Genomic DNA, 14,044 nt, shown 5'->3' on the forward strand with positions numbered 1-14,044 from the left:
CTGTCGTGCATTTTGTCTTTTTTTGTTTTCCTCCATCGCACATTCATGCAAACCAGATGTGTCTACTACAGCGTGGATCGCTTGCGTTGGCTGCGCCAGATGTGCAGCGTCGTTCAGCTGCACGAGAAAGAGGGGGGGCTGTTTATATCTTCGGAAAACAGACACTCACTGTTATGTTTTATGCCTTCTTGCCCCCCAACAGCACAGGAGTAGCAGCTTGTCGGAGTGAGTGCGCCGCTGTGGGGCCGCTGACTCTGTGCGCTCTGACTGGAGGGGGCTGGCTTTCCCTGATTGAATCCAGCTGTTGTGAAAGTGCTCGGAGGGGGCCCGTCAATTTGCATTGCTAAATAATCTTTAGAGCCGACAGAGTGGGGCAGCAACAGAACAGTCCATTTTGAAAAGGCATTCCTGCAACACTTGGTCAATGTGCCGGAGCTTCAGCTCGACCAGACAGCGGTTAATGAAAACCTGGTGTCGGCTTTCGCGTAAAGGCGCATAGTTGGGGGGTGGTGAGAGCCCTGCTGGGAAGCGGAGCGGGGATTTGTGGAGTATTTACGGGTCCGCTAAATCTTTCCTTTGAGAGGAACCATAAACCATGCTTTTTGAAATACGTGGCTTCAGGTTTTGCTCTTGTGCAAGGTCAGTAATCTTCATTTACGTCTGCGTAACGGACCTTTCGTTCTGTGTTTGAATGAATATGTAACGGGATGCTTGCGCCGAGTTCCTGTTTTCTTTTTTCATTTTCTTTTTTCTTTTTTTTTTTTTTCCCAACGACGCTGTCTCTGAACACTTGAAATCCCCTCTTTGCAGGATGTTGGCAGCTCTGGTATTTATTCTGCTTTGTATCCAGCCTGGACACGGACAGGTAACACCTTTCACTGAAGTCACGTTTTTAGGGATTTCATTCATTCAAGGTCATGGTCAGTGTCTGCAAATGTTTCAAAGTCAATATGTAAAGATGGAAAAGCTGACTGTGAATAACAGATACAACTTGGATTATTTGTTGTCATCATTTTGCATGAACAGTTTAGTTCTAGTTGCCAGAAAGTTCCACAACTGCAGAAAACATGAGTCATGGTCAAAGGGACAAACATGCTCAAACAGCGTCCTCATCTCTCCTCAGACCTGCACAGAAGGTTTTGCGTATGACCGCAGGGCAAGACAGTGTAGAGGTAAGTGACATGACCCCTTCTCTCATACTGTGAAGTTACATTTGGGGCATGTTGAACCATATGAAGAATAGATTCCCAAATTAACCATGAGAAGTAAATGCATCACGAGCCCACAGATGCTCTGGATGCAGGAATGGCCTTATCAATGCACCGCTCTGTATTCCAGATGTGGATGAGTGCCGTATGCTGCCAGATGCTTGCCGGGGAGACATGCACTGCGTGAACCAGAACGGAGGCTACCTGTGCATCCCGAGGAGCTTATACAACCAGCCGTACAGACCGGAAACCCCGGCCCTGCCCGAGCCGGTGTACCCGGACCCGTCGGTTGGATTTTCAGAAACCTTTGTCCCGGCTGCTCCGAGATCTGTGGAGCCCAGCTACCCTAGAGTGAGGACCACTGCACAGTGCATCCTGGGATATGCCCCTGCAGAGGATGGCACCTGTAACGGTAAGTATCTGATTGCAGTGGTGGAGAAAGTACTTGACAGTCTTTACTTAAGTAAAACTACCAATGTACAAATGCAAGTACATGCAGTCGAAGCTACTTAGAGAATCAAAAGTAAAAGTAATTGTTCTGCAGAAAAATGTCACCTGTGACTGTTCCATTACCATAAATTACATTATCGAGTTGTTTATATTAATGAATAAACATGTGTAAGCAGCATTTTACTGTTGCGGCTGGAGAGGTGGCTCTACTTTTAACAACTTTATATGGTTTGGTTGTTTAGTCCAGAGGTTTCTAGCCCAAGGGGTCAGGCCGTCTCTACTGGGTAAACCTAAGGGATCCTGAGAGGAAAAGAAAAGTTCTGATGAACAAATTAGTCGTCTTCAAGGTTTAGAAATGTGGAGGAAGCACCACGACGTCCAAGTCTGTTGGTCTTATGTATCAGAGGTCTTCAGCTTTTCCAAAAGTGCTGCCCATTGTTTTCAGTTGTTTGTTTATACCGGCCACCCAAAAACCTTGTTTAGCTATTCACAGCAGGTCAGCATGTACTCCCATTCACCACAGACAGCGAATGCAGCCAATGGGCCTGAAGTCAGCTTGTTTTTCTGCGACCACAGTGGTTGCAGGGTGGGCTCCCCTTAAATGAAGCCATGTCTGCATACAAACCCCTTTGTCACAGGTTGCATATGTCACCAGTTCAAAGTTCAAAGAAGAGGTTCCTTCTCAGATCGTTTTATTTAGCTTTTTATTCACCTGAAGATGCAAAATTATTGAAGAAAACTACAGGATTGGAGAAAAAACTAAGTTTGTGTAACCGAAATGGAATTTTTTGCTTTCCTACCATGTTTATCATCTTGTAACCCCTAAGATTTATAAAGCGACTGTTTGGCAGGATCCTGACCCCTTTGGCTGGGAACCACTTTTAGATGAAGGTCAAATTTTACTGTCCTTTTCCAGCAGTGTTTTACAAAGTGGTTCTCTTGGCTGCAGCGAGAGTGTAGTGAGTCTCAAAAGGTGACGTGCAGTGAGGATTCCCAGCAAGTATTAAGGATTATTACTGCACAATTACCTGCAAGAGATGCGAGGGTCTGTCCTGCGCTGCAGCTGTTCGCAGTTTCTAGCCCCTTTGCTGCTCTCTCTGCTTGTGAATGTTTTGAGAAAGACGGTCCCGACATCTGCTCTCTGCTGCTGTTTATCAGATGTTAGAGTGAAACTAGATGGACGAGGTGACACGTGGGAAAGGCGATAGATGCCAGGGGTTCAGTGTAAGCCATTAAAGCTTGTGGTTGAACTCCAGGGGAATGCATTAATCCATCAGATCCAAGGACAGATGTCGTTTGATGCTCGGTGCAGCGGCGTGTCTGCCGTCGCCCAACCGGAGCAGAGGGGCCTTCAACTCCTCACAGAGAGGAAATTTCTGCCTTCTGATTGATTCTGTTGAATTTCACAATCGCAAGAGATCCCAGCTGTCAGATAAACAGAGAATGTCTGATGTTCCCCTGCAGCTGTCTTAAATACATCTCAGCATAATTACCACAGTGTGTCCAGCTGGGACAAGCTGTTGAAAATGGCCTTCTGAAAGTCCATTTGGGGCGTTCTTCTGTCATTTGGGATAAATCAGCCTTGACCCTGTAATGAGTGGAAAATGTACACATATAGTGCAGTTTTCTCCCTCTAAAGAGAGCTTTAGAGTTTAGCTCATGCACAAATACGGACTGTTCCTCTTTGTAGGGGAGAGGGCCTGTCAGGGAATGGACTCACAACCTTGTTTGGGTAAACTACACCGTCAGAGTGCCAAAGATGAGGTCATTTGTTACCAAATCTGTGCCCACGCCGAGCCTGGAGAACAGGCATTCCTCTGTGGAGGCCGATTGTAATGAGTCCTCTCGCCCCTGAAGGCTGGTGGGTGTGTGTGTGCGTCTGCGGGCGTGCATACATGTGTGCATGTGCGTGCGTGTTTGTGTGTTGGGGGGGTGATGTAATGGGTCTGTTGATTGATGCTGCTATGGGGCAGAAATTGCACAGACTGTGACTTCCTGTCTGAACCTGCAACAAACATGGCTTTGTCTTTAAGTTAATGCCACCAGTGGCACCAGTCTGGGGGAACAATAGAACTAATTAACCCTCTGGATTGCGTTTATGCATGTGTGGGTCTCTTTTTCCAAGGTCTGCTAGTCCTGCAAAAGCATTTTACAAGCAGCGTTATGGTGTGCGGGAGTATTATACCGCTCTTCGCTTTCGGAAATCCATCCTTGCAGCAGCTTATTATTGACCAACCCCTGGTGCTATCTAGCCATGCAGATACACTTTCCGAAACCAAGTGCATCAATCAAACCGCCCCCAGTCTTCTGGGGAGAAACCTCACGGCCTGGCTGCCGGGACTTGCTCCCATTCAGTCACAATCACCGATGTCGGGTGATAAGGCCTGGCTTGCAGTTGGCGTTCCTCCCAGAGGTGTTGGACTGAGTTGAGGTTGTGGCTCTGTGCAGACCACTCAGGAACTTCCACACCAATTATTTCTCTTTGGACCTGGCTTTGCACTTTGGGGCATTGTTATGTTGAAACAGGAAAGGACCTTCCCCAAAGTGCTGACTCAAAGTGGGAAACAAAATTGTAGTCCAGTCACTGTATACTGTAGCAGAGATTTGTCCTTGAAGGAATGGTTTGATATTTTTTTTGCGAAATATGCTCATTTGTTTTCTTGCCGAGCATTAGATGAGAAGATTGATACCACTATCATGTGTACAGTAAGCATTAGCTTAGCGTAAAGACTGGAAACAGGGGGAAACAGCTAGCCTGGCTCTGTCCAAAGGTAAAGTGTCTTTATACCAGCACCTCTAAAGCAATAATTAACACATCGCATCCCATCAGTATTTCTTGGCTTTTTACTCTTAGATTTTTGGTACTATCTATTTGGTGTTGTACAACTTGCAACCACAACTTGCTGTTTTTAGACTTAGGTTTTTGTGTAGATTAAACAAACAAGGTAAGGAGGTGATGGTAAGTGGAATTTGTTACCTTGAGACAGAGCCAGGCTAACTGCGCACCCTGTTTTCAGACTTTATGCTAAGCTAAGATAACTGTCTCCTGGCTGCAGCTTCATATTGAACAAACAGATATGAGGTCAATCTTCCCATCAAACTCTAATCAAGAAAACAAATAAGCGCCAATCACAAGAAGTTGAAACGTTCCTTTAACAGGAACTTGCTCAAACCAGAATGAAAGCATGTGACCAGGGGTGTCCAGCATGTCTTTCCACAAACAATCATCCACAGACTTCAGTGTGTTCACTTCCAGAGCTGCATTCTCCAAATAAAAACTGTTTACAACGAGGTTTGTAGATAATTCAGATATCAGCTTTCAAAGCTCTGTGGAGAACTTGTGAAATTTTATTCACCTTCATCACTGAATGGATTGCAAAACTTCGGAGGCAGATGTCTCAAGTCTTCTGCACGGAAAAGCCAAACTACCTGCATGAGCAGACATGAATCGTGCCACATGGGAGAATATGCTCGTAATTTGGGTGAACTGGCCCATTAAACACACCAAGCAAGCTTTTACACACCAAGTGAAACGATGCCACCAGAGTTCAGCTCTTTTAAGTTCCATATGGGGCTGTACTGCTCATTTCCTCTCATGACTCCAGTTTTGGGGGATTTTCATGTTTTTGCTTGAGTCGAAGGATTACATGCTCCTCCGGGACTTGAGAAACGTTTCCAGCCTCGTGGGCTTTTGAAACCAACAGATAAACTCAAAAGTGCATGGCGGCTGATCTGAAAATGAGAAACTTTGTGGCGTTTTCCTCATCGCTCAGTTGGAAACTGCCTCTGATCACATTCAGCGTGTTTGTTTTGAGAGCTGATAGGCGATGAACACAGATGATATTTTAATGTTTGCAACCAAGAGGACCTGGCATTGGGATTATTCTGAATCAGTTTGTGCACAGATTGTTGTCAAAACCCTTCAACTGTTCAACTTTTCTCACTTTTCCTCCATTTGAGCAACTTTCTGACATTTCAACCAAATCCCATCTGTCATGTCTTCCCTGAGGTTAATCAGGATTGTCAGCGGCAGCTCATGAAACAGTCTATATAAGGAGCTGAACTTGAAGCGCTCCTGCAGCCTGTGTGTGTGCATGTTGGAGATCTGCAGTGAGGCTTACACATGGTGTGCAGATGAAGACCCTTCAGAGAGGTTTTGACTGGTAACTGCAAGCAGGTGCCGGGGCCGTGTAGCTGTTGGCGGGCGGCCGAGCGCTCCGGGCCCCCTCCACCCCCGTGAAGGGCCACTGGTCCAAGTTGGCACAGAGGGCAACGGTCCCACCGACAGACGTTATCGCTTATCAAAGCTGCCTGTCCAAACAGAGAGCCAGGCTCCCACCCACTTCCCCCACCGGTTTTCTAGAGATTGGTGACTTCATGGTCTGAGAACCATAAACAGAGGTTGGAATTTTTGATTTGTCATATCCTCATAAGGAAATGTGGCTGTTATGATGTAGTGCGTGAGCTGCTCCAGGGGCGTCAAAGGAATTCAGATTGTAATCTGAGAAATCTTAAATCTTGTGCAAAAACAATTGGAAGTTGATGCTGCATTGAAATGTGAACTGTTGTTTTAAGAGTTTTTTAATCACAGGGTGGTGAAAACCTGAGTGGTGCAGAACAGACTTTTGACTAGAAGATTGCTGCTGCAATGCCTGAGCCAGCAGGGGAAATTCTGGTCTAGTGGGCATGTTTTTGAGCAATGCATGCAACCTGAAAAGCTGCAGGAGAGTTGAAATCAGGAGACTGTGTAGCTTATATGTAGCTTTTATGGCCTGAACGTTTTATTCCCACCCCAAACAGATGCAGATGGCTTAATTAGAAATTTAAAAAAAAAAAAAAATAGATAAAACAAGATAATACAGTTCTTAGAGAAGGCAAAAAAAAAGCAAAACTCCGACATGGAAATCAACATCATCATTGTCAATCAATCAAAGAAATTTACTCGACCCTCTTTAGGAAGAACTCCTGTTTTGTTACGACTTTCTTTCATATGCAGCTAAACTCTGTCTACCAATCCTTGGTAACACTTTATATTCATACATACTCACCATTAACTAGCTGCTGATTAGCATTCATATTAGCAGCATGTTGGCTCTTTATTAGTCATTATAAAACACTTAATGATGCCTAAATCTGTATGACCATATTACTGCTTATTGATGGTAAATAATGAAACTGTTGTACATGAATTACGATCTTAATATCCCTAACCCCGAGAATAAGACATTAATAAGTGCTTTATAATGACTAATGAAGAGGCAATATGCTGCTAATATGCATGCTAAAGTTATAGTGAATATGTGCAATTTCACTAACTGCCAAGCTGAGACAGAAAAACCATCTCATATAATCAAACTGAAAGTTAAAATGTTATTGTATTATGCAAGAAATGCTTTGGAGTTAATGTGCCAACATTTTTTTTTGACGAGCTTTCATAATTCAACCACAATTCTGCTATAATAACCATGTGCAGGATATTTCCAGGCACTATCAATGCATATATTTAGAGTGTGTGAGAGCATGCGCCTAGCTTTATGTTCAGTTTCTTGTTAAGATTTCATTTGTTTTGTTATTTATTACTATATACTTATTTAAATATTGTATCTATTTATTTCTTGTCTGCTTGTTTGTCCTTATGTCATTTTGTTTGTCTTTTATGTGATTCTTACTCCATCCATTCATCCACCTATCCATCCATCCATCCAAACTGAAAGCTGTCTCTGCTCTGCTCCTTCTCTTGTTCCAGACATCGATGAATGTGAGACAAACTCCCATCACTGTAACCCCACCCAGGTCTGCATCAATACAGCAGGTGGCTACACCTGTTCCTGCACTGAAGGATACTGGCTCATTGGTGGACAGTGCCAGGGTGAGTAAACTGGCGCATTTTTAAACATCAGCGTGCTAACGTCAGATTAGTTGTGAAAGAGCGGTTTGGCATATTGTAGACAATTAACTTCCCTTCGCATGTAATTAACATCAATGCTGAAAGATTTCAAAAGCAAATCGTCCAGTCACTTAGCTGGAAGGATGTGAAAAATCACCTTGCAGAAATGCAAAAGTATCTTGAGAAAGTGAATCTACCACAGTGAATCTGTTGCAGTTGTGGTGCGTTTAAGGAAGCTCTGACATTTGCCCATCAAACTAGCTTGTTTGGAAAAACATCTGGAAGTGATCAAACACTGTGAACAAGAAAATGTGAATTCAGTGATTCACATTAAAAAACACTGATGTCCAGCAGCTGAGTCTCAACTGTGTGATGTTTTATTTGATTTCACCAACAAGGAGCTATCATACAGTACCAGTTACTACCAGAGAATTAAATGGAGCAACTATTGACTGAGATGCTTTATGGCTGTTTGTAGTTCCTCAAATTGATTTGTCAACACTAAACTGAATCTAATGGCAGCCTGGAAGGCGGAAAATTGATCTTCCAGTAAAGTAGGTTGCACATGATTTGCAGTTAATGGCCGAAACCACCAAAGCGGTCCATTACACTTTGGTATAAGTACTCTAAACAAATGAGACCAAGCAGGGATATCAGTGCAACTATTTCTTAAAATTAGGACCACATTACGAGTAAAAGACAATGCAGTTTTTCTAGCAGAACAGCGCCCCGTCAGGTTATGAGCAGTAATGCAGCTCAGCAAAGTTCAGTAAATTGTCAAGATACTAAAATGTTATTTAGTCCTTTTTACATCGTAGTCTGGGTTTTTATTTATATCCCAGTACACAGCAGACATACAGAATGTATAGATGTTGTGGTCCATAACCAGTTTGTCTCTTTCTTTTTGACCAGATATTGATGAATGTCGCTATGGTTACTGCCAACAGCTGTGCGCCAACATCCCTGGTTCTTATTCCTGTTCCTGCAACCCCGGCTTCATCCTCAACCCGGACAGCAGGACCTGTCAAGGTACACACACACACACAGACACAGAAATAAACACTTGAATAGTTCAGTTCACTGTCATGACCACCCACAAACAAACACAGGCAATTATACTGTTTTTCCTCCTTTACTGTCACACAGATAAACACACACACACACACACCTCCGTGCTGTGCACCATTGTCGTATTAAACTGCCATCCACTGTTGTTCCTGCAGATGTGGATGAGTGTGAAGATGAACCGTGCACTCACGGCTGCTTCAACACCTACGGCTCCTTTATGTGCAACTGTGACGAGGGGTTCGAGCTGGCGTCCGACGGTACTTCATGCATTGGTGAGACCAGCTGGTTTTAGTATCTTAATAGTGTCAAATTAGAATTTAATTCAGTATTTAAGGAGAAGAGCATATTCTATATGCCGAGCATTAACGTTTGACTGATATGTTCTGTTCAAATCCACAATTTCCACACATACTGTATATTTACCTATATTCTATTATTTTATGCTGTGATTTGATGCTTTATCCTTATTTCTATTTCCATCCTTATTCTACTCTATTTTTACCTATGGCAGATTAATACTATGGTTTTATGCATTGTCTTTATTTTGTTTTTATCCTTATTATCATTATTAGGTTGGTTTTATTGTTCATCTCGTTTTACATTCATCTGTTTTTACGTCCATTCTGTCTTTTCTATTTAAAGTTCTAACTTGGTGCATGTGGTTTCTTTCTTGTAAAGCACCCTGAGCTGCAATTCCTGCCTGAAAGGATATACAAATAAAGTTTATTGTTATTATTATATGTAACATTATCTAAATTTACACCCGTCAACATATAGCTTCTCTCTAAAGAAGTGGAAATGTGTATTTTGTACCTAGATACACCCTCTGTATATGTGTTGTGAGTGTTTTCTTAGATAATGTAACACATTAGAACATTAACACTGTGTATCCATTCATCTATTTTAACCACGTATCCTGTGCAGCATCACAGGGGGCTGGAGTCTCTCTCAGCTCAGATGGAGTGAGGGGCAGGTTTCACTCAGGAGAGACCACCAGTGTATCACAGGCTGACAAACACACTCACACCTAAAAGCCTCTTTAACCCCGCATGTCTTTGGACTGTGGGAGGACCTGGAGCACCCAGAGGACGTCCACACAGACAGGCCTCAGGCGGGTTCGACCCGGTTGCTGTCAGGCAGCGGCGCTGGCATCTGAGCCCTCCCGGTCTTTTTCCGATGAGCACTTATCCTGCTTTCTGATTCCCTGCAGACTTGGATGAGTGCAGCTTCTCTGAGTTTCTGTGTCAGCACAGATGTGTGAACACCCCCGGTTCCTTCTCCTGCATCTGTCCGCCGGGATATTACGTATACGAGGACGGCAGGAGCTGTGAAGGTAAAGTTCAGGACAGAAGGCGGTGATATGGTCACTACTTTACAGTGACTGAACTGAACAAATGTTCATTTTTAATATCGATTTCACGGCAGTTTGGATGCAGTGTCACACAGGGTAAATATTTAGGCAGCTGTGAACAACAATATGACTAAAAAAACTGCTGTGAGTTGCCTTGTTATGCATAACATTTCTGTTTTTCTTTCAGAATGTTAAATATAATTTAATCCTGTGATACTTTGATCCATTTTGCAAGGAATATTTTTCATCTGTCACATAAAAAGTGTCTTATTTGAGGTTGTTATGTGGTTAAAATTGCACATCTGCACATAAATTTAAGCCAGCATTGAGACTAGCTACATGAGTGAATTATATGTTCACTGACCAACATCTTTATTTGTCATTATTATGTGCTCTCTTCGTTTTTGTACCATTTCCACGCACAGTCATATTGTATTGTTGATGCTTTTTAAATGTTTTCTGTCATGATGATGATGATGATGATGATGATGATGTTTTAACTGACTTTGATTGTTGTGTGTTTGATTTTGAAGATATCAATGAATGTGACACTGGTAACAACACCTGTACAACAGCACAAGTATGTTTCAATTTCCAGGGAGGCTATACATGCCTGGATCCTTTACAGTGTCACGCTCCTTACATCGATGTTAGTGACAAGTGAGTGTTTCAGCGCCAGTTTCCCCAACTGTTTTTCATCCTTTGAATGCATCTTCATGTATTTTCCATTGCATTTCTGTTCATCACCACACAGCCATACCTTTGTTTATTTATTCCATGTATTTACCTGTTACCCCCCTTGTCTCCTGCTCTGCAGTCAGTGTATGTGTTCTGCTGAGAACCCTGCCTGCAGGGACAAACCCTTCACTATTCTTTACCGACACATGGACTTGTCGTCGGGGCGCACTGTGCCTGCAGACATCTTCCAGATGCAGGCCACCACGCGCTACCCCGGCGCCTTCTACATCTTCCAGATAAAGTCGGGCAACGAAGGACGAGAGTTTTACATGAGGGTGAGTGCTTCAGCGATGAAGGTGACACTAACCTAATGCTGTGACGTGAACGCCTCAGAGGAATAACATCAAACATCTGTTGTTGTGAGGTCAATCAAACAGAGGAATGTTAAACAGCAAGTAATGTTTTTTAGTTTCTGACAGCAGCAGCAAGCAACTACAGTTCTTTTAAAATAAAGAGGGCAAGAACTAACAGTTGAGGAAACAGCGCCACCCACAGAAACTCAAAACTCTCTGCAGAACGTGAGCAGAAGTCTGCAGCACTGTAGAAGTCTCATGTGATCACAGGGCTTATTAATGACGTTTATAGTGACTGAGTTAGATCAGAATCACCTCACAAATGTGATTACTCGGCATAAGCATTATGTATCACAGTATCACACTCTGGATCCTTTTAAAGAGACAAAATTAATTCTTTGACATACAAAATCTGTTACTTAGAAAACCCTCAACTAACTTCTCGTCTTAGTTTAGCGTTTTCTGATTTGGGGGCACTATAACAATTTAAGACTGTAATAATTACCATGTTTTTAGACTTCTACACCCTATTTTGATGATTTGGAAACACTAACTCCTTACTTTGATACATGTGTGGCACCATCAGAAATAGTGGGGGTTTTTTGGACCACTCTGCTATATTTGGGGGAATTGGGGGCAGGAAAGTTTTGGCTGTGCAATGTCTCATTGGAGGATTTTGGGAGCAGCCCTGTTGTTAAATGTTTTGTCCTAATCAGATATCAAACCTGATCAATAATCCCACAAACAGCTTGGTGCATGTCTGTAAATGCAGCCTCGGTTTAAGTTCATGTGTTCAATCCCACTCCGAATTCCTTTTAAATAAAAATGTAGCTTTGTTGAAAAAAAAATGCATGAAACGACAGCTATTATATGGTCCTGAGGCAAGTTTTGGGCTAAATCACTTAGTGATACATGTGAGTCTGAGCAGATTCTGAATATAAGCCACAGAAACATAAATTCAGCTTTAACATCATTTGTTTACACACCAACAGGCCTTTCCAATAAGACAATTTTGACATGTCGCAGGAGGAAAAGCACAGGTGTGAATAATCAAATGGATGATGACGTCTGAATAGAGTCGTTGTTGAAGTCATTAGTAACACTTGTGCTTCGGGCTCAATGCCTGTAAAGAAGGAGGAAGACGTAAAACATGGAGCGTCTGACCTTTCAGTGCAGTGTGCAGCCAGTAGATGGCGCAATAAGTGTGTGTAATGTGTTGGGAGGGTGATTTCTGCTTCACTCATGTGTTAAATACACTTACACCAGACTCACAGGAGTCTGTTCAGGAGGATTTTAAACTCTGAAGATTCTCTCTGCATGGATTAATGGCCGTTTCACGACCATTATCACACTGACTTGTACCTCGTGCTGTCGTTGTTTGAACAGGCCCTGCTCTGACCTTACTCACTGTGGAAAACACATTAACTTTCCATGACTTTGCGCTTGTGTTTGCTCGTTTTAAAAGTGATAAACGATAAAAAGTCTTGGATTTTCTCCATCATGTGCAGCTGTCAGACTGGACCGCTTCCTGCACTCCGTTCCTCACGTTCCCCTCCTGTCTTCTTTCTCCTCCAGCAAACCAGCAACGTGAGCGCCACCCTCGTCTTGTCACGGCCCATCAAGGGACCAAGGGAGGTGGTGCTGGACCTGGAGATGGTCACGGTCAACAACGTCATCAACTTCAGAGGCAGCTCCATCATACGTCTGATGATATTTGTCTCAGAGCACCCGTTCTGAGCGTCCCAAATGGACTTGGTGGCCCACCCCCAAAGGAGCGAGCTGCGCTCATCTGCAGCTGATGTAATGGTTTGTTTGGGACAGCTCACCTTTGTTTGTGTTTTTCTTTTGAAATCATAATGTCATCCTCAATAAAGGCACGTCCGATAAAGACTCAGCTGATGGGAAAGCATCCCTGTGCTTGAATCCCCACCCTGGTTTAATGGACACTGAGCTTTTATGGCTGCGATATGGACGTTTGACACAGATGGATGTTTATGGTGTACAATTTCTGACATCCTGTATTTAGAAAATGACCTGAAAACATGGAAATTACCCCTCCTGAGTACCAGTGTAAACACAGTAGAGTTCCCCCAGTTGTCTGTGAATTTTCATCCCTTCAGATAAGCTGTGAAAGTGACTTTTATATGCCTGAATTCAAGAGCTGTCATCACATCCCGAGCGCCATCAGATGGTTGTTGTGTGTTTTCACGAGGTCGCTCCTCTGAGCAGAAGTGTAATTGTGCATTTGCAGTGGCAGTATTTGAAATGATGTAAAAACCAGTCATTAACTGAATTATTGATCACAGTTTCTTTTAGACCAATAAATGTCTTCACCACACAACTGTCCGTGGCATGAGCAGACTCCTCCACTCCCGAAACGACGGCTGCGTTTGGGATCATAAACTGTTGTAGAACTGAAGATTATATGAAAGTACAGATCTGTGGGTTTGGGATGAATAGAACACATTTTATCAGAACATTTTAGAACTATATAAATTTTTGGCAATGGGATTATATCAATAAGCCTGTGTTGGGGGGGTACAATGCCACTTTTGTGGGATTTGGGTGCACAATAAAACCACAATTAAGAGTCTTCACTGCACAACCAACCCAGACATGAGCAGCTCCTGAACTCCTGAAATTATAGCAAATGCTGGGATTATAATGCAATATTTTGCGGGATTATAACAAACTGTCAAATCAACAAATCAAAGAGACTTTGGAGACTAAATTTTTTTAAATATTTTGGGATCGTAACAATTAGCAAACATTGGGGTCTACCAGTACTGGGGGATCTGCGTCAACAATAAAAGTCACCCAACTTTTCTGAACTCATAAAAGCTAATAGTGAATTTGTGGATTTTCACTGAATATTTGGGGTGAATAGAACAAATAGTGAGATTGTATCTAACAGCTATTACATATTTACATTTACATATTAGGGAAACTAGACCACATTTTGATGATCTGGGGGCACCGGGGGCACATTTAGGCACATAATTGGGGCAGTGTACTAACTTTGGCAACACAATTTTAGCACTACAATGAA

At 42.9% G+C, this 14,044-nt stretch overlaps 1 protein-coding gene across 1 annotated transcript; it reads left to right on the top strand.

Moving 5' to 3' along the window:
- Positions 1–306: 306 nt before the first annotated feature.
- On the top strand, positions 307–13,341 carry fbln5 (fibulin 5). Its single transcript, XM_041953682.1, has 11 exons — positions 307–639; positions 811–865; positions 1,124–1,172; positions 1,339–1,620; positions 7,405–7,527; positions 8,458–8,574; positions 8,769–8,885; positions 9,824–9,946; positions 10,498–10,624; positions 10,782–10,977; positions 12,571–13,341. The coding sequence occupies exons 1-11, from the start codon at positions 596–598 to the stop codon at positions 12,730–12,732; spliced, it is 1,395 nt and encodes a 464-aa protein (XP_041809616.1). The 5' UTR covers positions 307–595; the 3' UTR covers positions 12,733–13,341.
- The last annotated feature ends 703 nt before the right edge of the window (positions 13,342–14,044 follow it).

This window comes from Chelmon rostratus, chromosome 15 (assembly GCF_017976325.1).
Source record: "Chelmon rostratus isolate fCheRos1 chromosome 15, fCheRos1.pri, whole genome shotgun sequence".
NCBI lineage: Eukaryota > Metazoa > Chordata > Actinopteri > Chaetodontiformes > Chaetodontidae > Chelmon > Chelmon rostratus.

Excerpts from the sequence above, each read along its gene's own strand:
- fbln5 (XM_041953682.1), top strand. The coding sequence starts at position 596 with ATGCTTTTTGAAATACGTGGCTTCAGGTTTTGCTCTTGTGCAAG. Across the intron at positions 1,173-1,338 it reads CAGGGCAAGACAGTGTAGAG|ATGTGGATGAGTGCCGTATG; the intron begins GTAAGTGACATG and ends TCTGTATTCCAG. Across the intron at positions 10,625-10,781 it reads TACATCGATGTTAGTGACAA|TCAGTGTATGTGTTCTGCTG; the intron begins GTGAGTGTTTCA and ends CCTGCTCTGCAG.